At 38.0% G+C, this 27,275-nt stretch overlaps 1 protein-coding gene across 1 annotated transcript; it reads left to right on the plus strand.

Moving 5' to 3' along the window:
* The first annotated feature begins 281 nt into the window (after positions 1–281).
* On the plus strand, positions 282–22,203 carry LOC129279598 (tyrosine-protein kinase HTK16-like). Its single transcript, XM_054915699.2, has 10 exons — positions 282–481; positions 7,993–8,236; positions 9,249–9,454; positions 11,117–11,401; positions 11,848–12,037; positions 15,941–16,155; positions 17,330–17,509; positions 17,832–17,923; positions 18,625–18,751; positions 19,252–22,203. Exons 1-10 carry the CDS (start codon positions 314–316, stop codon positions 19,453–19,455), a joined length of 1,911 nt encoding a protein of 636 aa, XP_054771674.1. The 5' UTR covers positions 282–313; the 3' UTR covers positions 19,456–22,203.
* Positions 22,204–27,275: the final 5,072 nt, after the last annotated feature.

Consider the following 27,275-nt stretch of genomic DNA (forward strand, 5'->3'; position numbering starts at 1 on the left):
AATGGTCATACTTGTAGACGAACTGGTGATTAGACGAAGTGATTATTGGACCAAATGGTTATCGGACCAAATGGCTGTTAAACGAAATGTTGATGGATGGAATGGCATAAGATTAAATGAAAATAGACCATGTGGTAAGTGGACGGGTTGGCAATAAACGAATCGGTAGTTTACCTCTCAATGTAGTCATTGTCCTCTAGCCCTGCACAAAATCTGGCATATTTTCTGCTTCTTGAACTTGGTGTCTCATAAATTTTCTTTCTTTTCATTTCATCGCAGAGCTACGTGTGAACGATGGGCGGAGGGCGTGGCTATGATACTGGAGGACAGCTTATGCGGTACGCTCGATGCAAGAAACGCTGACGGTCGTACAGCGCTTCATGAAGCTTCCGCTTTAGGAGAGGAAAACATCATTTTCAGATTACTAGAGAAGGGAGCAAATATCAACAGTAAAGACAGCAATGGGGTCACTCCGCTCTATGTAAGCTCTTGAACAAAATATTTTGATGGCCAGAGGGTATCAATAAAAATGATATTGTTTTTGGAAAAGCTGTATCATGGTTAAGCAAGCTTCAAACTTGTTGATTTGCTCTCAAGTGTGCTTTATCAAATGACTTTAAATATTTTATATGAATAGACAAGTCATAGGGTATTCTGGGAGAAATTAAAAATTCTGCTTTCAACTTTTTAGAGAAAATCTAACCAATAGTTGGATAGCATGTCGTTATATAATGCAAAGTTTGATATACAATGCGTTACTATAATGCAATATTATACAACGATGTGTCATGTTATTGGTAAGAGTTATTTTTGTCTGATACATGCAGTATGCCAAGGTTATTACTCATCCTCTTTTGTAGCTATCATGAATCGTTCTGAAAGTGCAGAGGAAAAAAAACGAAAGAAAGGCAGGGATGGAGAGAGAGATTGAAAGAAAAATAGAAGGGTGAGAGAAGTCCCAGTTCTTATCTACATGTTATATGTGCATCCTTAAACAACATGTAGTTTAGAGGAAACCACTTTGGATGTTCGAAGCGGTCTTGGAAGTGATCTTAGACACCGTTCTCATTACAATCCCCAATACTAGTATAGTGGAAACCAGTTCTGGAAACCAATTTAGAAGATCACTTGGATAGCGTTCCCATTTGATCACCCGAAAGTGGTTTTCAAAACCACTTAATGGCCGCTTCACGGAAAGCGAGCTTGTTGCTTTAGGTAGTACGCTCTCAGTTTCGCATAAAATTTGAAACTGCACTGTTGGCATTCTACACACAACATGCGTGTAGATCGCTTCCTGAAGGACGGTTGTGTCCTCACTTGCATGTACATGTATGCTTAAACCAGTTTAACAAGGCAAAGTGAACTTAAAAGCTACATTGCCAGGTAAGGTGGGTGATCGAGCTGGCCTGGTTTGGAAATTTGCTTCCAAGACTGCTTCGACCCTTCTCATTACACATTAAACTTGTTTCCTGTAAACTAATTTCCAGTAATCTAGTTTGATGATGGTAATGAGAATGTGGTTCTAAGTGGTCTTCCAAACCAGTTTGGAAAACCAACTTGCAATTTTCAAGACCACTTTGCCCCATCAAACTGGTTTAAGCATAGGTAAGGACCAACCAATCTTTAGGGAGCGATTTTCGCATGGAAGTACGAAAGTGTACATTCCGCAGCGGTTCAAATTTCATGCGGGACATGTGATTCTGCTAAGAGTGTTACCCATAGCAACAAGACCACTTTACGGGAAGTAGTTCTGGAAACCATTTCTAGAGATGGCGATGAGGACGCTAGCGAAACCATCTCTCTAGACTGGTTTCCTCGACTGGTTTAACGGAAACCAGTACAAGAAAGTTGGTAATGATAATAATAATAGTTGGATTTGTTAAGCGGTTTTTGCTTGAGGTTACAAAGCGCTGCTATTATTACCCTGGCTTTAGTTGTGCTGCCATATCAAAGCATTCAAGGAATCCTACTAGGTACCCATTCATCTCACCTGGGTTGAGTGCAGTACATTGTGGGTAACTTTCTTGCTGAAGGAAAACACGGCATGGCTGGGAATCGAACCCACGTACCTCAGATTGAAAGACGAGTGTTAACAACTAGACCGCAACGCCCCCCACATGATGAGAATGAGGTCAGAGAAATACATTGTACATGTAGGAAAGGAGAAATTGAGAGAAAGAGAGGAGGATTGGAGGGTTCAAGGGGAATTTCCCTCTGCTTGGACGCCTGGTGTGAATGCAGAGTGAGAGAAAGAAAGACAGATATACACCGTTCTGATTATGCTTTCTAAAACTAGTTATTAACTGGAAACCATTTCAGGAAAACAGTTTGGAAGATCGCTTTGCTAGCGTTCCCATTTGATCACACGAAAGTGGTTTTCAAAATCATTTCACATAAAGCAATCTTGTTGCTATGGAAATGCTCTCAGTGGGGTGACACGTTTCGCGCAAAATTCAAAACCGCAGCGTAGGCATTCTTCACCCGTCATGTGGAGTAGCGCGCTCAATATGTGCGAAGAACGTTTGTGTCCTCACTTGCGCTAAAACTAGTTTATCAAGGCAAAGCGATCTTGAAAGCTACATCGCGAGGTAGTTTTATGAACTGGTTTGGAAGATCGCTTCCTAGATCGCTTTTACCGTTCTCATTACACGTTAAACTAGTTCCCACTAAACTAGTTTTAGGAAGGTAGTGAGAACGGTGTCATATACATGTATGCAGAAGTAGAGAGAGAGAGAGAGGGAGAGATGGAGAGCAAGATAGAAGGAGATTAATATAGAGACACAGAGAGAAACAAAAAAGAATAATGCAACTAACTATGTGCTTCTAGATGCTGACAGATGTTTCTGTATGTGGAATCATGAGGATCATTTTCATAAGCTTTTTAAATTAGAAGCAATTGTGACAGGATTATGAGATGTACATGATTATCTTGTCTACAGGCTATTGCTATTGTCTTAAAAATCCACGCTGGCCAGTAGCACATCTACATGGAGGGGTGCTTTTAAAAGAGAGGGACTTGAAATCTCACTTCAGTTTTCGCTGGGATGGTTTTAGTTCTCATACTTGTCATTTGCTTCTATCTACACTCAGGGCCCGGGGGGGGGGGGCACTTCCATTGACAAGTGGATACCATGCGCGACCATGGGGTCTCAAAAAGCACCCTAGACACGTATTTTCCATTACTGAAAATGCACCCCTTAACAAGTATTGGAAACAAAACGATACTCTTGGCAAGTATTCCCTGAATTGAACCCCTAAACAAGTACAGCGATATTTTTGTAATGTCACGGACGTCGGTCATCGGTTTTACCTTTAACTAGATCAGTGGGTTTAGTACGGCCCCACCTCCCACACCTCGCGTAAATCGTACTCTAAACACGTAGTGTTGACTGTTGGGGCAAAAAGTACATCCTTTATAAAACATTTTAGTCCTAATTTTCCATGCCCTCACAAATTTGACTCTAAACACGTAGCTCTTTTTATAGCGAAAATAGATTCCCTTTTTTCATTATTATTTTTTTTTTGACACCCTTATTACATTACGTACGTAACATGCCCTATCTTGAAAAAGACACCCTTTTTACATGTTTTTTGGTCATGCATGGTATCCACTTATCAATCTAAGTGCCCCCCCCCCCCCCCGGGCTCAGGGCTCTGGGAACAATTTTTTTTACAAGGGGTGCTGGTTTGAATTTGAAAAGCAAAAAAGAAAAAAAGTGTTAAGCTATATTAAAAGAAAGGCGATTTTGTTCCAGGAAAAAAGGGGTTTCCCCACAAAAAGATGATTTTGTTCCAGGCCAAAAATGTAGGTCCTTTTGGTAATATTTCTGTCATTTAGCATACCTACCAGATTTCAAGGGGGTGCTGCCTATCGCCCCCAAGCCTCTTCTGGTGGTTAATGAATTGGATTGCCCTTCAAATTGGAGAGAGATACAAAAAACATACACACACAAACACTCCCAACAAAAATGAAAGAAAAAACAAAAGGTGTGTATGTGTGTGTATTTGAGTTTTGTCAGACGTGTATCAATCAGATATGATTATTTACGTCTGGGACCGACCTTTAACGTCACCATCCGAAAGACGTGACCAGGGCTCGAACCTCTGCGTCAATTTGTAACTTCCCCACAGCTTGGATTACAGGCGCACGCCACAACGCCCAGTTAAAGGGGTATTGCCTCCTATGGTGTCCCTAATGAATTGGATTGGAAATAAAATGTAAATTTTACCCGAAATTGAGCTTGTTTGAAAATAATCAGATTTTTGTACATGTGTCAATGTTTTTCTGATACATACATGTAGGCTACCTTGAGAACAAATTTACATGGGGGCTCAGAGCGATTTCATCCCCCAAATGGTCAAAAGATCCGTGGAAACTCAAAAAGAAGCCCTGGAAAATCCCCAATCATTGCAATGTTAAAAGTAATATCCAACGATGTAGAATAATAGACAGTAAATTGGGAACAGCAGCCCCCAAAATATGAAACAATTTTTTTTGCCTGAGACCAACAGTTACATGTAGGCTGAAGAGGAAGTTTGGTAGAATGTTCACTCTACTATGCAGGCCTACTTAATTCCTCTTCCATGAGAAATAAAGAACAAAATAAAACTTCCTATATCGACACATGCCTCTTTCCGGTTTGACTTTAATAAGGCAAGAAGGAATCAGCGACCAGGAAAATTGAAACTCGAGGAAAATAAATGACCACACTTCTTCCTGTTATGCATGTGAGCTGATCAATGCATTTGGTTGTTTGATAGAACTTAACAAATAAGATTGAGCAGATCAGGAGATGAAATATTTAGAGAGATATATGAATACTCGAAGGTTATGTGTGGGGACATTGACTGAAACTGTTGTCCTACTTGCTTTAAATACAAGTATATGCATTGCCAGTATTAAACTCATGGGCCTGTATTCTCAAGTCCCGTTTAACTTACATGTAGAACATGTTCTAACTCTGTAACAGAATTATGGGGAGCCAAACATGTCAAAATTTTATAATACTACACGTATGTTTCCATTGGCGGATCCAGGGGGGGGGGGCAAAGCCGGCCATGCCCCCCCCCCCCTTGAAAGTGCAAGACCATTTTTTGTTTGCTTGTCAAATTTTCCCTCTGGAAAATGTGCCCCCCCCCTTTTTTTTTCAAAATCCTGGCTGTATGTTTCCTATATTTAGTATACAGATCAGTGCATGGTATCAAATGAGCTGACAAATTGAACTTGTACTGTTTAAGATACATGTACATGTCACATGTGGCTAACTGTAGTTACATGGGCAGTTTATAATCACTCGCGTCGCGTGCGGGTTCGTAATCACTCGCGTTTTGAATTTTTGGCGATTTTTTTTTAACGGTGTCTTCAATGGGACAGACATGCAGGGAAAATAAAATGAAATTGAAATTCGAGTTTCGTTTTAAGCCGGCAATTAAGTGCCTTAAAATAAAATGTACTCGACTACTGTTTTAACATAACAAACAAGCAAATCAGCCATGTGGCTCAACTAACTTAGAATAGATCCGGACTTCTAATGTGTATTATACGAGGACTCCACATCGATATTACATCGTATCATTCCCATATGCGGACATGCCTGCATGCAATGGCCCCAAGGCGGCCGGACCCGGCCGCGGTCGGACACGACGTGCATCGGTAGCATGGAGCAAGCTAACGTGAGTCGAGCTGAGTTAGATCCCACGTTATATATGAGGCGCCGATTGTACCAATATTATATAGAACAATTATTTGTTATATAATCATTATTCATTAAATAATAACTATTATTTATATATAATTTACATTCTATTTGGAAATAATTACTATTATATAAAATAACACTTCTAATTATTTATATATAATTCCAAGTAATACTTCATTACTTGTAAATAATAATAGTTCGACATTCCATTATTTATAAATAATGATTATTTGTTTTTAATTATCTATAAATAATAATTTTTGTGTTTTATTATTTATAAATAATGACACTGCATACTTCATTATTTATGAATAATTGCAATTCGTTTTTTATTATTTATAAATAAGTTTTCTATTATTTGTAAATGATAATTATCTATTAACAATGCCAGTGCACATTTCTTTATTTATAAATAATTTGTTGAGTTTGAATATCCCATTATTTATAAATAATCATTATTTATAAACGATTTTTACAGTTTGCCATTATATACAAATAATCGTTATTTATATACAAATAACCATTATTTATAAATAATGAAAAACAAATAATCATTATTTATAAATAATGAAAAACAAATAATCATTATTTATAAATAATGAAAAACAAATTATCATTATTCATAAATAATGAAAAACAAATTATCATTATTCATAAATAATGAAAAATAATAATCATTATTTACAAATAATTAAAAAGAAATAATCATTATTTATAAATAATGAAAAACAAATAATCAGTATTTATAAATAATGAAAAACAAATAATCATTATTTATAAATAATAGAATGTCGAACTATTATTATTTACAAATAATGAAGTATTACTTGGAATTATATATAAATAATTAGAAATGTTATTTTATATAATAGTAATTATTTACAAATAGAATAAATATAAATAATAGTTATTATTTAATGAATAATGATTATGTAACAAATAATTGTTCTATATAATATTGGTACAATCGGCGCCTCATATGTAACGTGGGATCTAACTCAGCTCGACTCACGTAAGCTTGCTCCATGCTACCGATGCACGTCGTGTCTAACCGCGGCCGGGTCCGGCCGCCTTGGGGCCATTGCATGCAGGCATGTCCGCATATGGGAATGATACGATGTAATATCGATGTGGCAGATATGGCAAGTTCCGACTCGGAGTGCTCGTATAAGACACAGTAGAAGTCCGGATCTATTCTAAGTTAGTTGAGCCACATGGCTGATTTGCTTGTTTGTTATGTTAAAACAGTAGTCGAGTACATCTTATTTAAGGCACTTGCCAGCTTAAAACGAAACTCGAATTTCAATTTCATTTTATTTTCCCAGCGTGTTTGTCCCATTGAAGACACCGTTAGAAAAAAAATCGCACCGAAATGAAAAAAATTGCCAAAAATCAAAAACGCGTGTGATTACCAACGCGACGCGAGTGATTACCAACGCGAGTGAATATAATAAGCCGTTACATGTACATGTAAACCACAATAAACCCAGAGTTAAATTTAATCTGGAGCCATGGGGGACAGTTACTTCTAGAAGTGATTTTATTTTTTATTCACAAATATAAATTGTTGATGTACATAAAGCTCTATCCAGAGGTGTATCTGGAAAGTTGTTTATCAAGACAATTCGTTTAACCATGGACCAATACATTTAAGGTACAATGTATATAATGCAGCGATTTTATTTTATTTTTGTTAAATTGTTTCAGGCTTGATTATCTCCCACAGGGTGCAGTACAAAAATGGGGGATACATGTATGGCTTAGGGCATGGATGGGTGGGATAGGTGGATGAATGGATAGATGGATGGATGGTTGATGGATGGGTGGATGGATGGAAAGATGGATGGATGGATGGATGAAAAGATGGATGGATGGTTGATGGATGGGTGGATGGATGGATGGATGGATGGATGGATGAAAAGATGGATGGTTGATAGATGGATGGGTGGATGGATGGATGAATGGATAGATGGATGGATGGTTGATGGATGGGTGGATGGATGGAAAGATGGATGGATGAAAAGATGGATGGTTGATAGATGGATGGATGGATGCATGCATGGATGGATCATGGATAAATAAATGAATGAATGGATGGATAGATGGTTAGTTGATAAGTCAATCATTCAAACTTTCAGTCCGAAAAAGTATACAAAAATGCTACGACAAAAAGATTATTTAAGGCTTTTAAATAAGAATTTCCTTGTTAGTAATCTCATGACATTTCATTAAGAAAAGAGAGATAGATTGAATTGGAATAAGAATGAATTCAATTTCTTCTTGAATTATACAGACAGCCTGCAGTAGCAACCAACCCAAGGCTTGTCAATTCCTGATAATAAAGGGGGCTGACCCCACGCTCAGGCACCCAAGGACGGGATGGGTTCCCCTCCATGAGGCGGCGATGAAAGGTCATGCGGGCTGCGTCAAGGAACTTATCATGAATGGCGCCCCCTGTCATCCACGCAGTGCCGATAACGACACTCCTCTCGACTTGGCAAGGAGATATGAGCACCAACATGTCGTTATGTACCTCAGTAAGAAAACTTTACTACATGAGCAAACTTTGTAATATTGTGTAAGCTTAATCAGAGTCACAATACCCTGTAAATGTTTAAAAAAATAGTTTGATCCATAGTTTGATTTGATTTGATTTATTCATATAGTATATCATTACATTGTAACATTGGTCATGGTAAGAGCTTAAGAATGATATCCAAAAATGAAAAGAAAAAAACAAAAAAACATAATTGCATGAATATTGAAAATGCACTCCTTTCTGAGTGTGACTACCGGTATATACATGTATATCAATCTCTTTGCAGTATGAATTTTAACTCTCTTGGGAGTGAAAATGACCACAAAAAAAAGGAAGACACAGTTTGCTTCAAAAGTAGCTAAAATTCACTCCTAAAGGAACAATGCCTCATCTCAACCCAAGAGGAGTTCGAGTAGGGACCAGATTTGGTTAGTTTGCATTAACAGAGTATTTTCAGATATTTTTTTTTATTTCCTTTTTTTCTTGTACTGAGAAAGATCCAATAAAATCTTGGATTGATAATGAGCCACACACTTCCCTGAAAATTGAAGAAATCAATGGAGATATCTTCTTCAGATAATGGTACATGTACATGTACATTCCACCATCTGATGTATTGTTGTACTGGGGAAATGTCATGTGTGTGCTATAAAAAGAAAATGATCAATTTTGGTTCGAATACAAATGGAGTCAAATGCTACTTTTTACTATATATTCATTCTAAGAAATTCCCAGGAAAGAACTACCTCACTTGATTCTAATGGAAAATAAGCCCCATCCTTCAAAAAATGGTGTAAATTTATATCACAAATTCATGTAGTGCTGCCTCCTATAAAAACAATGTAATAATACCAACAAACTAACCAAATAATAATAATCTCTCACTGCTCCCATTCTCTCTCTCCCCCCCCTTCCATCTTTGTCTCGCTCTTTTTCTCCATCTCTCTATCTCTCTCTTTCATTCGGTCATCCCCCCTCCTTATCTCTTCCTTTCCCTTCATTCTCTATAGAGACTTGTAAACCTAAGAATCCTAGGCTACAAGGCAAGCCCTGGTTCCACGGATCCATGGACCGGAAAAAAGCCCTGGAATCGATTCAGAAACACGGTGCTAAAGATGGCCAGTATTTGCTCCGGAGCAGTGCTAATAAACCCGACACCATGGTGCTTTCAATGGCTGCAAACGGCACTGTCTTTAACTTTGAGATTAACACTAAAGTAAGTAATTAACACTTAGAGTAAGAAATAACAATAAAGTAAGACATAACACCAGGGCCCCGTTGCATAATAGAAAAACTGTGGCAATTTTGTTTGCCAGAGTTTTTGTTTATTTGCCAGTCTGAGAGTTTTTTTATTGCAATAGTTTTCTGCACCCGGCCCCAAAGTAAGTATTTAACACTAAAATAAGTAATTAGCAGTTTTGGCAGTAGAAGTAAGAAACACTAAAGTAATTTAAAGATAAATTATAACTGATATATATATAACTTAAAAATGAATTTAACTGATAAATTAGGGGGCTCTCTCACGAAGAGTTAAGTGTAACTTATTATTCTCTAAGTCTAACGTGCACATGCTATTCAGCATGAAATACACGTACATGTAGACTAAGCATACTCTGTCCAAAATCAATAATTGTTGGAAATATAGGTTGCTCGTACAGAGTGGACGAATGACTTCTGTCTATGGCAGGGGCCGCAGAAACGGGGGGAGCTGCGGCGGGGGCTTCAGCCCACACTTTTTCCAGAACCGTGTACAAAAACGTCAAAATGACCATCTGATTATGATTTTTTGCATGGTCATCCCCCCACTTTCATAACCGTTCAACGGTCCTGTATGGAGGTGTATTATAGGAAGCAGGAGGTAGATATATAGGGAGTATAGTCATACAAAGCCGGAAAAACATTGCTATGTATAAAACATTGCAAACATTAAAAAATACGGAAATTAATGAAAAATATTATGATAGAGTTTTGCATAATTTCAGTAAAAACTGTTAGCTTCTGTGTGACCTTGTAATGTTTGACTAACAGCGCTAGCTAGTGATTCGGCTAACATGTTTCTTTGTGGCCAAAACCTCGCTAACGGTGCTGTTAGTGCTCTATTAGCACCAACAACATTTCTGTGTGGCTGACCAATACACTGATGTATACTGCATGAAGTTAAAAATTTAAGGATGGTTTAAACTACACTTGTCTGATTCTTTATACAATACCCCCTGTGTTTCTATCTTATTCTTAGTCTGTCACAATTACAGCAATCCGATTGAGTATCAACGGAAATTAAAATCAAGCAAGCATTTACCACTGAATTTTCATAAAATTCTAATGTGAAATAAAGAAAGTTTTGAGCATAAAAACAAAGTTTTGGGTCGTCAAACTGACAGAACCCCTAGTGAGAATAAAATACCTTTAAGTCGCCTTGCCCCCACCTATTGAAAAACCCTAACACCACCCCTGCATGAATTAGTCAAATGCAGCCAGGGGCCCATTTCATAAAGAGTTAAAACTATGGTAACTTTGCCATTATGAAACCTACCATGGTAGGGTAGCAGGGCCCAGCAGCCGATCACAATCAAAGTTTCCATGATGGTTACAATTATAATGGTAAAGTTGTCATAGATTAATTCTTCATGAAATTGGGCCCAGGGGCCCGTTTCATAAAGGACTTGCAACTGTTGTAACTTTGCCATTATGGCAGCTACCATGGTAACGGGACTCAGCAACCAATCAAAATCAAGGTTACCATGGTAGTTGCCATAATGGCAAAGTTACAACAGTTGCAATTCTTCATGAAATTGGGCCCAGATGTTTAACGTTGTTTATTCATACAATATCTTTCACTTTGATCAATTACTCTTTCTTTCTTTCTTTGCCATTTCAGATGGAGAGCTACTACATCGACGACGGCCCTTACTTCGACACCCTAGAACAACTCATCGATCACTACTGCCGCTACGACGACGGTCTTCCAACACAACTTCTCTTCCCCATCCCCCCTCCCCCAGGGCGTATCGACAATGGCCCCCCTACCAGAGAAAAGCCCAGTCCTGCTCCTAGACCGGCTGATCTTACCTCCCACAAAGGATCCCCAGTCAGGAGGGATAGTCCTGAGCCTCCTGTTAGTCCTCTGGATAGGGAGGGGTCAATACCCATGTCACCCCCTCCTGTAAGTACAGGAAATATATATATATATTTTTTTTTTGGGGGGGGGGCTACAGTGTATATTTCTCGAGATACATGTAGGAATGGGTTGATACCAATATCACACCCTCCTGAATGATGAGGGCGGGGGGGGGGGGGAGCTTTATTTATATTTTGTTTTATTACTTTGGAAAAGGATGGGTCAATACCCATGCTATCCTCTTGAGTGCATTTATAAGATTTTAATAGATTTATGCTTCTTTTTTTGGGGGGAAGGGGGACTTCATTTAAGTTGTATTTTATTTTATTACCTTAAACAGGGAGGTGTTGATGCCCATGTCACCTCCTTGTGTTGGTTTATGTATTTGAATTAATGATTAGTATTCATAATTTTTCCAGATTGTATTATGCATGTTTTGTACTGAAATCGTCATTGTTTAGATAAAAACAAATTATTATTATTATTTGTAGGAGTTGCCAACAGGGAGAGTGCCTAAGACGAACACCTTCTCCAAGTTGTTTAGTGGAATCCGAGCTTCAGAGAAGATCAAGAAGAAAGAGATGGATCGACAGAGAAAGGAACTCCAGAAAGCCATTCATGAAGCGCCTGGTGGGGGCTCTGATGAGGTTCAGTGTATAGATGCTAGTCACATTGAAAGAGGTTAGCTCTCACCCTTTGTGGTAATTCAAAATTTAAATTTGATAAGCAATTGTCAAATTGGCATCGCAGATATTATTTGGTATTGCTGCATTTTTTTTCTTTTAAAGTTAATAATAATAGCTATTTTTTATATAGCGCTTTTCCCATAATGGCCCAAAGCGCTTTACAGCATATTATTACCCGGTCATCGGACCATTGCATGCCCGCATACACTGTATGCACCTTCTGCACTCTCTGGGAGCATTCCAACAAGAAGAGTTCCAAGACTCAATTGCTAGGCATACTACATTGGCTTTCGCATCCTACCGGGTACCCATTTAGCACCTGGGTCAAGAGTGGCAAATTTGTCAACAAATGAATATTTTCAGGTTTCGAATTCGTTGTTCCTTACAGGTAGCGTGACGGGCCAGCGAGACTTTGGAATGTTCTTGATGGCATCCTGAATGGCAGCTCTCTCTCTCTCTTAGTTGATCCCTCCACTATTTGGAGATTCCTAGGGTCCAAGGAAAACAGATTTGTTCCATATACACTGTCATTCTGGCTTAGGAGGTTTGAACCATATCAGAACACATGTTGGGAAGTCCACAAGGCAGTCCTTGACTTTGCCAATAAACTCTTTACAGAGATGGTCTAGATTGGGACACTGCCTGGTAAAATGTTCCACAGTCTCCTCGGCAGATTTGCATAGAGGGAAAGTGCAACTGGATGATTTCTTCAGTGTGAAAAGACAACACTGTGTTAAGTAGGTAGCTGTGAGGACTTGACCTCTCACCACAAATGCTCTTTGTATGACAGGAGAGGGTACACTTTTCGGATACAGGAATTTAGCAGAAGGAGGTATACAATCTTGCCAGTGCTTAAGAAATGGCTTGGAAAGGATTCCTTGACATGTGTTGTGTTTGGTCAGCAGGTTCACTCTGTAATTGACCAATCTCTTCCAAGATGAGTATACGGGAGGATTCGAAAGAAAGATGTGAAGATCAGGAAGATCGTACTTCTTTGTTATCTCCTGCAAGAGCCGTATCGTAGGAGAGCCTAAGTTGAGGGCTTCTAGGAATGTTCTAAACTCAAAGCGGCTGTGATCGAGGTTGACGAGTTGACCTAGAAGCAGCAGTTTCCTAAGATCTATTTGTGATGAGACTGGAAGGAGGTCAGTGAGGAGGTAGACAATCTCGTCGGCAGCAGTCTTTGGCACCCCTAGAACTTGCTTAACCCTAAAATGGCCGGGGGGGGGTTGAATCAACCCCCCCCTAAACATTTTCTGCGATCATTCCGCCGCGCGAAATTTTTTTACCGCGCCACTCGCAGAGTTTATATTTTTAAGTCTCGCGCATCTTTTGAGACCAAATTTACGACGCCCGGGTATGCGGTTCCGAAATTACGCAACATTTTGTAAGTGCATGTCAGACCAAAAATTGTTCCAAAACGTGATTTTGTGTACAAAGTCAATGCAAACTGAGTTTTCTCATCTTATTCATAAAGATATGATTATTTTTACTTTAAACAGCTGAAAGCAATTGATTTTAGCATAATTATGCTTCAAAAAGGTTGTGCAATAAATCTGGTGAAAAAAACAAAGAAAAACAAAAGGTTGAAAAACAAAGAAATACATAAGAAATTCATAAAACAATAAAATACATAAGAAATTTATTTCCAAACCGAAGTTTTTTTCAATTGCCATTGTTAAGAATACTACAAAGAATATTTTTACCAAAAATTTGCATTCTAGGAACTTTATTTAGTGAATTAGAGCAAAAAGTATGATTTATGCATAAATTAGCATAATTAATTCATATAAAATAAAATCTCATTATTTTGGAAAATTTTATCATACAGCCTCGTAGATTACATCGCACACTACCAGCGTGCAAATTTTTGCGGCGCTCGCGCAATCGGCGGCCGAGATCTCAGGGGGGGGTTGATTCAACCCCCCCCCAGCCACAGAACAGCCAAAAAAGCCCGGCCTAGTTAGGGTTAAACAGATGGGATTGAGCCCGGTCTAACTTTACAAGCATAGATTTAGTGAACTTGTGGATAGAAGAACCGTGTAGCATTCTAGGGGTGCAGAAAGTTTTCCAGAGCTGAGATACAAGAGTAGGAACCAGGCCTCCAGTATATGCTCCAGTACCAGTGAGAGCAAAGAAAGTATGAATACCAGTGCCAATAATGTCGCCAGACTTGAGGATACCAAGATGGGGATGACTGACTTTTTCTTCGATGGTAGATCCGTTGACTTCCCAGAATGATTTTGATGGTTGTTTTTTCCTGCTGCTCACAATCACTGCACTCTTAGAGGGATTTATCCTGTATTGCCATTGCCTGACATAGTCAAAGGTGGTCTCTAGCATCTGCTGAAGCTCTAGGGATGAGTTACAGATGAGTGCGACATCGTCAGCTAGTACAATGATTCCAGAGAAGCGACCCCCTACAGAGCAGCCAAGGTTCTTCCCCAGCATGACTTTTATGAGACCATCCACAAACATGGTGTACAATGTTGGTAAGAGAATGCCCCCTTGTCTTACACCTTTAGTTACTGGTATCTGTTTGCTGACTTTCCCCTTCTAAAAGACTCTGCTTTCTAGACTCTGGTACATCGAAAACAGCATATTCTGAATGCTTGAATCTAGCTTTGATGATCCAAGCTTGTAGAACAGCCCTCCATGCCATACGGTGTCAAAGGCTTTTTTCAAGGGCCAGATAGGTTGGATGATTACACATGGAGTTGATCTCAATGAGGAGCTCCAAGGAGAGGGATGTCAGAGAACAAGAGTATCCTTTCTGAAAACCGAATTGAAGCTCGTCAGGGATGTTGCTAGCGAACAGCTGGCGTTCAGTGTGAGGTTTAAGAGATGTCTCCATGAGTTTACACAGCACAGAAGTCAGCGTGATTCCCCTGTAATTGCGGGGTTCAAGAATGTCTTTCCCTTTCCCTTTGTGTAAGGGGGGAATAAGCCCCTCTTTGAATGACTTTGGACAGTAAGAGTGGAGCTGATGGGGGAAATACATGTAGCTTTGAAGTTCTTATACCAGGTTTCAATTCCTTTGTCCCAAGCAGGTAGCAGGATTGACCAGGGAGAGTTTTGGTTTGTTCTTGATGGCAACCTGAAGGGTATCTTTTCAGAGAATATTGTTCTGAAGAATTTTTCCTCATCAGATTTCAATTTCTTTGTACCATGCAAGGAACAAGATTTTTCCAGGGAATGCTTATATCTGTCTTTGAGGGCAGAGTTAAACAGGGTAACCGATGGATGGATAAACGTAGCAGTGAAGACCTTTGTCCTATACACGTAGCGCGATCGGCCTTGAAGAATTTGGGTTTGTTTTAGGGCAGTCTAAAGGGCAGCTCATGGAGGAAAATAGTTTGGAAGATTTTTTTTATTTAGCAAGTAGCACGACTGGCCAGAGTTTTTTGGTTTGATTTTGGTAAAAAAAAACAGCACATGGAGGAAAAATCTGTTTTGTTCTTCAGGTTTCAATTTCTTTGTTCCAGGCTGGTAGCAGGATTGACTAGGAAGAGTTGGGCTTGTTCTTGATGGCAAACAGAAAGACAGCTGATGGGAGGAAGATAGTCCCCCATTGAAAATTTTTGATTGAGCTACTCATGTCACTACCACAATCTGTTAATGTAGCCTCACTTCTTAAGATCATTGTAGAAATTCCTGAAGCAATATTGGCCATGGAGAGTTTGGGCTTGTTGTTGATCTGATGGGCAGCACATTGAGGAAATGTTTCTGGTCTTTTCCATTGATCAGGTTTCAACTTCTTTGTTCCAAGCAGGTTGCAAGATTGGCCAGGGAGAGTTTGGGCTTGTTCTTGATGGAAACCAGAGGAATCTAATCAGTGAAAATAGTTCTGAAGATTATTTTAAATTGATCAGGTTTTCATTTTCTTTATTCCATGCAGGCAACGAGATCGGCCAGGGAGAGTTTGGCTCTGTCCTGGAGGGTAAGCTGAAGGAGGGTAACCGCTGGGTGAAGGTGGCTCTGAAGACCCTACATGCAGACCATCTTCAGACCGGTCAGAAGGAGTTCTTGAGAGAAGCTAAGGTTATGTGTGGTCTGGACCATCCCTGTATTGTCAAGCTCATGGGAGTGTGTCTTGGTCCACCTATGATGCTGGTAAGACCTAATGATGTTCATTATTATTTGTAATAACTCAGAATACCAGTATCAGATTTTGAATACCTAATTATGGATATATGTTAATTGGTAGTCTGCATTCATTTCAAAGAAATGGGAATAAAGAGTACTAGGTGATGACAAAGAAAAAAGGAGAAGAAAAGAGAGAAAGAGAAGGAGGAGAAAGAGGAGGATAATTAGAATAAGAAGGACGAAGGAAGAGGAGGAGGAACAGAATAAGAACAAGAAGAAGGACAAAGGAGTAGGAGGGGGAGTTCTTGAGAGGAGCCAAGGTCATGTATGGTCTGGACCATCCTTGTATCGTCAAGCTCATGGGAGTCTGTCTCGGTCCCCCCTATGATGTTGGTAAGACTGAATGAGAGTTTTTCTTTGTCGATAACTTCATTTTGATCACATTGGCCCTGCAACATCAAGATTGTCAATGAATGGCAGGTAATGAAAGCAACAGTCTGATTGGTTCTTGATGTTTTGATCCAAGTGAGCATGCCACAACGATCTTGATTGGCCATTGGTATTTAGGAGTTGACTGCAAACCATTATGTATTTGTTTTTCAATGTCCAATTTTGGAGATATGCCATTCTTGTTGTGTCTGTATTCATATGATAGAAGTGCAGAAAAGAATAGGAGGAAGGAGGAGAAGGGGAAGAGGAGGAGGAAGAGGAAGAGGAGAATGAGGAGGAAGAGGAGTATGTTGATTATTGTATGTGGAAACATTTCATGAACCATAAAATAAAATTCAGAGACCAGATTTCCTGTCTGCTAATCACATTCAAAAACTTAAGGGCTGTTACACAAAATTTAAAATGAAAATGACTTTAAAGGCCTTTCTTGAAATACGTGTTCTATTTTGCATTTATGAAACTTTTAATAACCCAGTTCAGGTCCCCATAACACAAAGAATATACATTGTAGCTTCATTGCAGGGCTAGGATTATCACAGTGATCATAATGTAAAGTCAATGGTACAATTTGGACGTGTGCAAGAATATAGATGGGGGTAAATCAAGCCATAAGTTTTTTTAAAGAAAAGGTTCTGTTGTTGCTTTTGCAGAAAGCTACATGCAAATGCATGCTTGTATGCTTTCTTAATTCTAGTTCAGATCAAGATGTCTGTATGGTAAACTTTTATTTGTCTGTTTCTTTTGTCGGCAGGTCCAGGAACTGGTCTCTCTCGGGGCCATGTTGGACTTCCTCCAGAATGATTCCATCACCGCCTCGGACCTGAAGCTCTGGGCCACCCAGATAGCCTCGGGGATGATGTACCTGGAAGGAAAGAAGTTTGTTCATAGAGACCTTGCCGCACGGAACATACTGTTGGAAAATAAAGGACAGGTGAGTATGGTGTCTTATAGGAGGCAAAAACAAACTGAAATTTGATTACTTAGTCTGAAGTATAATAGAGTGACCATATTTGACGAACAATTTATGAATTATTTTCGAGGTGATGTCAGAGAGTTTCTTGTAAATTACACAATTAAATAAAATCCTGTAACATGAATAATAACAAAATCATAACTACCAAATAGACAGCAAGATCTATGTTCACATCTTGGCCACCGTGGAATCAAGCTTTGAGATTTTGGCCCCCTTACTGCATATTTTACCAATCAGTCATTAGAGTAATTGCTATTAATTTCTCTCATTCAAATTTTAGGCAAAGATCAGTGACTTTGGTCTGTCGAGAGCGACGGGAGCAAACAATGACTACTACAGATCGACAACCGGTGGACGATGGCCCGTCAAATGGTAAGATAAGTTATAGGATGTCATGTGTATTTTTTTTACGACTGGAGAGACATAGGCCTGTATTCTGAAGTCCAATTTGATTTGAGCAAAGAAAGATATTTTAGTTATTATTCCCAGATAGTACTGGACGATTTGAGATGTATTGAGGCCTGGGACAGGGGGAGGAGGAGGGGGGTATGATACCCCATTCTGATCTGGCCTGTTATTGATTATTTACACAAAGTATAAAAACGAGCCATTTTTGGCATTACATTGTAAAATCGCTCATGGTGTCGCAATGCTTATACCCGTACATGTATGTCGTGAATGTGATCTCAAAAGTTGTGCAAGATTTCAAAGAAAAAAACTCCTAACAATTTTTGCCGCTGTCTTTGGGTCTTCCGAAATAATCACGCAAAGCGTTGAGGGTGGCCATTATGGCCCCAAGTCCTTTTAGGTTAATAAATTGAGTGTCAAATGAACTGCCATCCCCACTCATATAAAAATCAACGTACACTGTACCAAAAAGTCTGTAGTTTCCCAATATGCCCTAGTGTTGGTACCACTGGCATTATCACCACACTTCCAATTCCATGATGTATCCATTGAGTGGAACTCTTGCTCAGAATGTAAAATTGAAAGAGTTGAGCTCTTTTTTACATGTATGATTAGCAAAATGTATGAACATAACTAATGTTTCATCTCCTTTATCCTACATGTAGGTATGCACCGGAGTCTATATACTATGGTACCTTCTCGCATGCATCTGATGTTTGGAGTTTTGGTGTGACGTTATGGGAGATGAACTCGAGAGGATCACAGCCCTATGGAGAGAAAACTGGTGCTGAGGTAAGATATCCACAGCAAATGCAAGTTTCTATTCAGCTCTTTGTCCGTTTTCATTTTGTGTGGAACTTTAAGTTTGTTGGAATTGAAGACTGACTGATTTGAGGTTAATGAACTTAGACTAGACCTAAACTTGAAATAAAATCTGTTAAAGAACTTAGACTGTGTCATGCTATCTCAGAAAACTTAATCAATGATTAAGATTTTAATTTTCAAATTAATTTTGAAAATATAAGTTCCTAGTCCATGAAACTTAGGCATAATGATTATCGAGTATCATCAATCATGTAAATAAAATTTGAGGTTACTTTAGCAAGGTCAAAGGTCAGCTCAGGTCAATTAAAAAAAAAAAAGTGATATCTTATCCATTGTTCAAAAGTATTTATCAACTATAATTAAACTTGTATGAGATGGTTACTGTATATGTTGCATCATTATAAAGAGATAATATATTAATTTCAATTATGCAAAGCTTATGCCTGTACATGATTTGTTTTTAAAAGGTCATCAAACAAATAGAGAATGGTCATCGTCTGTCAAGACCCGAGGGATGTCCGCAGAACGTCTATCACATCATGCAGAAGTGCTGGTCCTATAAACCTTGCAATAGACCTACCTTCTCACAACTCAATGACATGTTCCGGGATGACCCAGAATACGGTGCTTTCTACCACAGAGGGGCCCATAATCCCCCCAGCAGGAGATAATAGTCTTGGTCTAGATCCAGGTCTAGGTCAGGTAGTCCTGGTGTCTAGTCCCTAATTTTGTGTCGCCAGAAGTGCATTTTTACAGCCAAAGCAATCAGTAAAAAATAAGATGTAGTTTTTATTCATGGAAATATACAATGGTCATCAAGCAAAAGGTGACAGTCTAGGTCCAGTTCAGGTAGTCCTGGTCTAGTCTGTGTAGTTCTGTATTTTGTAGCCAAAAGTGCATTTTCACAGAAAAAATTGATCAGTAGTTGTTGCACAGACTTGCGTTTTATCACAGAAATAATCGCTTTTCTGTCAGGATTTGATAGTTGCTCTGGTCCAGGGGAAAAAAAAAACCTGCTTCTTAATCTTAATTTCTAGCCTTTCTACAGCCAAAGCAACTTGTAATGTTGTCCAGAAATATTATTATTGCGCACACTTTTTATTACCAAAAATCTTTGATGCAGTAAAGTTCCTGTATCTGAATCTCGGTCCTGATCACATATATAGTCCTAGTCTAGTTTGATTGGTCCCAAATCATTGTTAGAAGTTTGTTATCTGCTCCAAAACATGTTGGAAATTAAAGAATCTGATAAAGATAAGGTAAGTTTTATCTTATTTTTCATTGTTTGTTTGTCTGCAAATGTACAGTTTGTAAGGTAAGGTAACCCTGTTTTGGTAATAAATCACCATAGCGATGAATTCAAGCATTTTGACAAATCAAATCTATAAGATCTGGCTTCTGAATTTTTACATTAATTCCTGTTAGAGGGATCAAGTCCTTGCTTGGGGCCAATTCATTTCCAGATTGTAGATAATCTCACAATTCCTCTGGCATCACTGCTGTTTTGTACATTTATGTCACAGAAGTTTGTAGCACCATGTGTGAGCAGCCCCTTTAGGATTACATACAACATTACCAATATACACTCAATCTCTGTGTAAGTATTATTTTAATACCTTATTAGATATTCTGTGACCAGTGATTGCTTTGCCAATCTTTGAAGCATAGTTTGATTGTTTTTTTTTTGTCTGTAAATACCTGAATATGATATATAAGATTTTGATAATGATCTATTTTCTCAACAATGATCGTGATATGTATATCTGGATATACACCGGCAGGTCTGGTTATATATTTCTGTTTCAAAGAAAATATGAAAATAAGAAAATGGAGTGACAAGATATTGCATGTCTATGTATTAAAACAATACTATATTTTATAGAAAATATTGAAGGAACATGTGTTTTCTTTGAAAAAAAAAGGATGATATTAAAAAAATATATGTAACAATGATGTTTGCACTACTTTAAAAAGATATTCTGTATGACGCTCTTCATTTTTTTAATCGATCACAAGTAAATCTTTGAAATACATTGTAATAGAAGTTTCTACATTTATAAGATGCACTTGTATGTACACGGACATTTACAGAATTGAATATCATTGATATACATTTGGCATTCCATAGTTGTTAGTAATACATTTGTGATTGATAGTGGAGTATAAAGAAGGTCACTTGTGAATAACAAAATTAGTGGATCAAATCTCACAGTTTGCTATGGCAACCTTTTGAAGTATTACATGTGCCACTCTCCAACCAGGGGATACTCATATTGTTTCTCTGGATAGGATATGAACGCTGTTTGTGCATGCATATAAAATGACACCCTTTTGAAATATTTCCCCTGGAGTGGAGTGTGTACACTTTCATGTTGAGCTCAGTTGTATAGGGTGATGATAAGAAGTAAAATAGAGATGGATTTATTGTCTACTTTGATGAATTCTATAATGATGAGGGATTGTTGAGATAATAAACTCTTTATTTATAAGGCGCTTAAGAAATACACTGTACATGTGCGTATCTATAAAGCGCGTACAGAGTATTATTACTCTGGTCATCAGATTCACTCAAATCATTTCCGCATGCGATGCATGCACATCCTCCACTCCCTACGGAGTATTCCAGCCAGATATTGGAAGAAAGGGATAACCAGGAAATACTGAGCACTGAGGGAATGAGGAGCGGTATATTAGAACTGGGATTTTCAAAACCACTGCAGTCTGAGACATTCAGGCGATTTAGAATAATTTTTTTTGTTACCAAAGTTGGGAGAATAGCTGTGATGTTCCACTTATGCTGTTATTATAAGGAATATGCAAATAAATAATATTTTGTATAATTAAAACATATTTTTGATTGTTGTAAATGAATATACAAGCATTCCCATCTGATATTGTATAAGTGGTACAATTTCTGTCCAGTGCTATGAAAACTGATTATACATCACTAAAAAGAGAAATTACTAGATTTTAGATTTAGTCATTAGTGGCTTTATAACAAGTTGAATTATTTCTGAATTTTTTTAAATTTACAAATGTCTCGTTATTTCATTTTATTTCACTCAGAAAGATTCCCAAATAAATTACCAGTATATTGATTACTATATAATTTTAAGAGGAAATAATTAGTTTTTCTAAAATGAAATCATAATATTTCATCATAGTTTTGTCTGTTTTATACTGCAATCATAAACAACATTATTATGAGAGACGTGATAAATTTCCTAGCACTTGCCCACATTTCATGACTACCCAATAGCTCTGTTAAAGAGCAAATGGCATTCAAACGCATAAACGAAAAAAGGAGAGACAAATCTAACACAATTTGTACCTGTAAATGCATGTTTGTGGTTGAAATTCAAATTGCACTTCGGTTCGATTACAACTCTCTGTGCCATCTGCGACGGGTAATTCATTAGGGTAACGTTGAGCGCCTCTCAAATTAATAGAAAAGAAAATGTGTGGTTTATTATTTGGCTTTTTTTCCATGGTTTTTAATTTTGCATGAGGTGAAAGAGTGATCTACTTATCAAAAGCTATGTAGTTAAAGCCGCATTGGTAGAATGTCTCTCTATCATTCAATGCAAGATTTTGTGCAATTACTGCTCATGAATAAGGATGTTTGCTACATATATGTGTTCTCTCTAAATTCTGTAGATTGAAAGTCAATCTAATAGATCGTGGTCAGGAACCAATCCAAAATTAGATCGAAAGTTTTAATCGAATAAGATTGAAATCTAAATCTATTAGATTGACAACTTCAATTCAACTTTAGATTGGTCCCTGATTGCAATCAATTTCACTCTAAGGAACTTAGAGAATTCTGCAAAACTTCAGAATTGGAAAAAAATTATTAGAATTAGGAAACGTATACGAATACTTGGTACTGAAATCAAAGATTAAGAAATGGGGAAAAGAACATCCTGATCGCATCAGAAGTTTGCTGTTGCAATACTATTCCGTTTGTATTTGCTCAGGATGAACAATAAAGGACAAGTCCACCCCAACAAAAAGTTGATTTGAATAAAAAGAGAAAAATGCAACAAACGTAACACTGAAAATTTCATCAAAATCGGATGTAAAATAAGAAAGTTATGCCATTTTAAAGTTTTGCTTAATTTTTTACAAAACAGTTATATGCACATCCTGTTGGGTATGCAAATGAGGAGACTGATGACGTCATCCACTCACTATTTCTTTTGTATTTTATTACATAAAATAGGGAATGTCCTATTTTTCTCCTAATTGTCAAGTAAAACAACGATTAATTCCTCCCTGAACATGTGGAATGAGCATTGTTTAATACTATATGATTCAGTCAAGTTGATCCTTATTGTCAAATCTATATAAAATGAAATATTGTATAATTCAAACAATAAAAAACAAAAGAAATAGTGAGTGAGGGACATCATCGACTGTCTCATTTGAGCTGTGCATATCACTGTTTTCTGGAAAAACAAGCAAAATTTTAAAATGTCATAACTTTCTTATTTTACATCCGATTTTGATGTAATTTTCAGCATTTTGCTAGTTTGATTTTTGCCTATTTATTCAAATCAACATTTTTGTGGAGTGGACTTGACCTTTAACAGTAATGTGTCTCGAAGGAGACACTGGCCCTCTAGCTTATATATGTTGATGAAATTCTTTTTACTGTCATTATAAAGGCTCAGTCACATCATTCCATGAAGGCCTTGCATGTGACTTGTAGGTGACTATTTTCGCTACCCGCAGGTCACCCGCATTGACATTATCCTGCACGCAGTTGCCCGCAGAAGTGCATGCAAGTCTAATATGCAAGTCTAATTTGCATGCAGAAAAGTTTTGAACATGCTCAAAACTTTTTTGCGGGTGAGTTGCTGGCAATCACTTGCAACTCGTCCCCAAGGCTTGCACAATTCAGATACTCCACATATTTCTACCTAAAATAAAAAATTACCAGTAAAAGCTTACTTTAATGGGTGTTTTTGTTTGTTTTGTTCCATCTTTCATATACTATTGTAGTTTACATTGTGACATAGTCGTGGCTTTAGTTTCAAGCTGACTATGGAATCTGCCTTTATTTGGCACTTAATACACCCAGGTTTCACAAAGGTGCTCTACAGATATCCATTTGCACCCCCGTTGACCCCTTAAAAGGACTCAAGTAATGTGGCTTATTCTGGTCGTGACAATCAAGCATACAATCAATTGCTATTTGTGAAACCACACCCAGGTTAAAATTCCTATTTATTCCTACTTTTCATATAATTATACCATTGTGCTTTTGGTCTTGGTAGAATATTATATATTTTTCTTTCATATTGTATGTTTTACATGTAGTCTATTATCAAACACAACTTTTATCTATGATTGTAAGTTATGCATCAATGAAAATAAAATGAAATTTTTCTGATATGACTGCAGACTCCAATGTTTAATTGTATGAAGTACCTTTTCATTCTTTATTTCTGTATTATTTTCAGAAATTTAGAGGAGAACTCTACTTGGACAGGTCTATACAAAGTCCCCTTAAATGGCCTTGATAGCAGCACCTCGACTAGCCATATCTTGTATTGTTTATTACCCACAGTCAGACCTGCCAACCTCTGGGAATGAAAAAGTGTATTCTGTGATTAAAAAAAGTGTATTTTTCCTCAAAAAAGTGTACTTCATAATAAAATGCGTGGCGCACTCGCTCATCGCGGCGCTCAAGCTGCATGCAAGCTAAAATGCGCACTGCTCTTGTAGATGAAAAAAAAAACATTTAAATATGTGTATATCTCACCCTGGTTTTAACAAAATGATTGAAAAAAAAACCAAGTTACCTGAAATTACATTGATCTAATACCCATATTTGTGTAAGTTTTATGAAATAGAGACATATAGAGATGATTTTTTTCAATAAATTATGATTTTTTTTTTTTTTTTTACAAAAACGTATTTTTTAAAGAAAAAACGTACTGCCGTATTTTGGTTGCAAAAACATACTAAATACGCCAAAAACGTACTGGTTGGCAGGTCTGCACAGTGCATCATTCTCAGCAGTGTAGTTTTGTATGATAACACACAAACTACTTGATATATTCATACCACCATAATGTTAATAAGTAGCAAGACCAGGGGCCCGTTGCAGAAAGAGTTGCAATCAATCGCAACTTGATTTTCAACCAATCAACAGCACGCATTTGGGACTTGCGATTGATTTTTTGACTTGCGTTCAAACGCAACTCTTTCTGCAACGGACCCCAGTACTTTTCATCTGGGCTTTTCTAAATTACATGTATAAGCCAATTTTTTCCTTTGTATTATCCATAGTTTCCTTGAAAGATACATGTACATATATTCATGAGGCGCTGATCATCTAATTGCCTGTTCAATAGCGCACTATATATTACCCCAGCTGTAGCTCCATCTGCTAAAGGCGCTTGGTGCATTCAAGGAATTAATATACTGCCGTGTACCCATTCACCTCACATGGGTTGAGTGCAGCACAATGTGGGTCAATTTCTTGCTGAAGGAAAACATGCCATGGCTTGGATTCAAACTCATACCTCGGACTGAAAGACAAAGATTCGTAACCACTAGACCATGATGGGCCCACAAAGGTATATTTTAATATTAGCTATTTATTGCGCATACATTCGTAATTCTGAAGCTTCGTTATTCCGAAGGTTCGAATATTTCAAAGGTTCATTATTCCGAAGGTTCGTAATTCCGAAGGTTCGTTAGTCCGAAAACGAAATGAGGTTCGTAATTCCGAAGGTTCCCCGGGGGGGCCACTTCCATTCACGAGTGGATACCATGCGCGACCATAGGGTCTCGAAAAGCACCCTAAACACGTAATTTTCATATTCTAAAAATGCACCCCTTAACAAGTATTGGCGTGTGAAACCCTACCCTTAACAAGTATTGGAAACAAAACGATACTCTTGGCAAATATTCCCTGAAATGAACCCCTAAACAAGTACAGGAATGTTTTATTGTTACGGGTCCTTCGGTCGTCGGCTTTACCTTATTTGGTTTAGTACGACCCCACCTTCTACACCTCGTGCAAATCGGACTCTAAACACGAAGTGTTGGGGCAAAATGGACATCCTTTATAAAACATTTTAATTTTGTTTTATAATTCCCGCAAATTCGACCCTAAACACGTAATTTTCCTAGCGAAATAGACACCCTTTTTTCATTATTTTTGTGTTTTTGACACCCTTATCACGTTACGTACGTAACGTGCCCTATCGTGAAAAGGACATCCTTTTTACGTGTTTTTTTGGTCGCGCATGGTATCCACTCGTCAATGTAAGTGGCCCCTCCGGGGAAGGTTCGTTAGTCCGAAAACGAAATGAGGTTCATAATTCCGAAGGTTCGTTAGTCCGAAAACGAAGTGAGGTTCGTAATTCCGAAGGTTCATTAATCCGAAAACGAAATGAGGTTCGTAATTCCGAAGGTTCGTTAATCCGAAAACTAATGATTAACGAACCTTATTTCGTTTTCGGACTAACGGAACAACAAACCTTATTTCGTTTTCGGATTAACGAACCTTCGGAACAACGAACCTTCGGAACATCGTACCTTATTTCGTTTTCGGATTATCGAACCTTCGGAATAACGAACCTTCGGAATAACGCCACAAATGTTCGGATGAACGAACCCTTTTACATTTTCGGATTAACGAACATCGAGGTATAGGCAATTTACGTGTTTGGGAAGTACGAACCGTCGGAATAAAGAACCTTCGGAATTACGAAGTGTAACCTATAACACACAGACAATGAGAAACCAAACAAAGCGTTGGCCAGGGACCAGTCTTACAAAGAGTTACAATTGATCCAATCAACATCAACTATATGGAAATCCATCAATGTCATAATAATAAAATATTCCGCATTTATATAGCACTTAATACATCGGAACGACGTCTCTAAGCGCTTTACAGACATATTATTACCCCGGTCATCGGATCCTTGCATGCCCGCATACAATGTATGCACCTTCTCCACTCCCTGGGGAGCATTCCAACAAGAGTTCCAAGACTCAATTGCTAGGCATACTACATAGGCTTTCGCATCCTACCGGGTACCCATTTAACACCTGGGTGGAGAGTGGCAAAGTGTGGATTAACGCCTTGCCAAAGGACGCTAGGCCATGGTGGGATTCGAACACACGACCCTCTGATTACAAGGCGAGAGTCAGAACCGCTACACCACGACGCTTCCATAATTGTTTTCTACAGGAAAGCTGCACAATGTCCTTTGTCAACAAAGAGAAGCACACTGAATTTTCAAGAAAATTATGAATGTATGAATATACATACATGTAATATCTAGAAATAGTTTGAAAATGCCGCATTTTACATGTTGATGTTGCTGGCTTTCCATAGTTGTGGTTGAGTGATCAGTCATAACTCTTTGTAATACAAGACCCACATCGCTCCCTGTTTAAAGAGGGATGGGCCTCGACTTTCAGGGGAAGTGGATTAGAACATGTATTTGCTGATCTTGGGCTTTGT

This window comes from Lytechinus pictus, chromosome 16 (assembly GCF_037042905.1).
Source record: "Lytechinus pictus isolate F3 Inbred chromosome 16, Lp3.0, whole genome shotgun sequence".
Classification (NCBI taxonomy): Eukaryota; Metazoa; Echinodermata; class Echinoidea; order Temnopleuroida; family Toxopneustidae; genus Lytechinus; species Lytechinus pictus.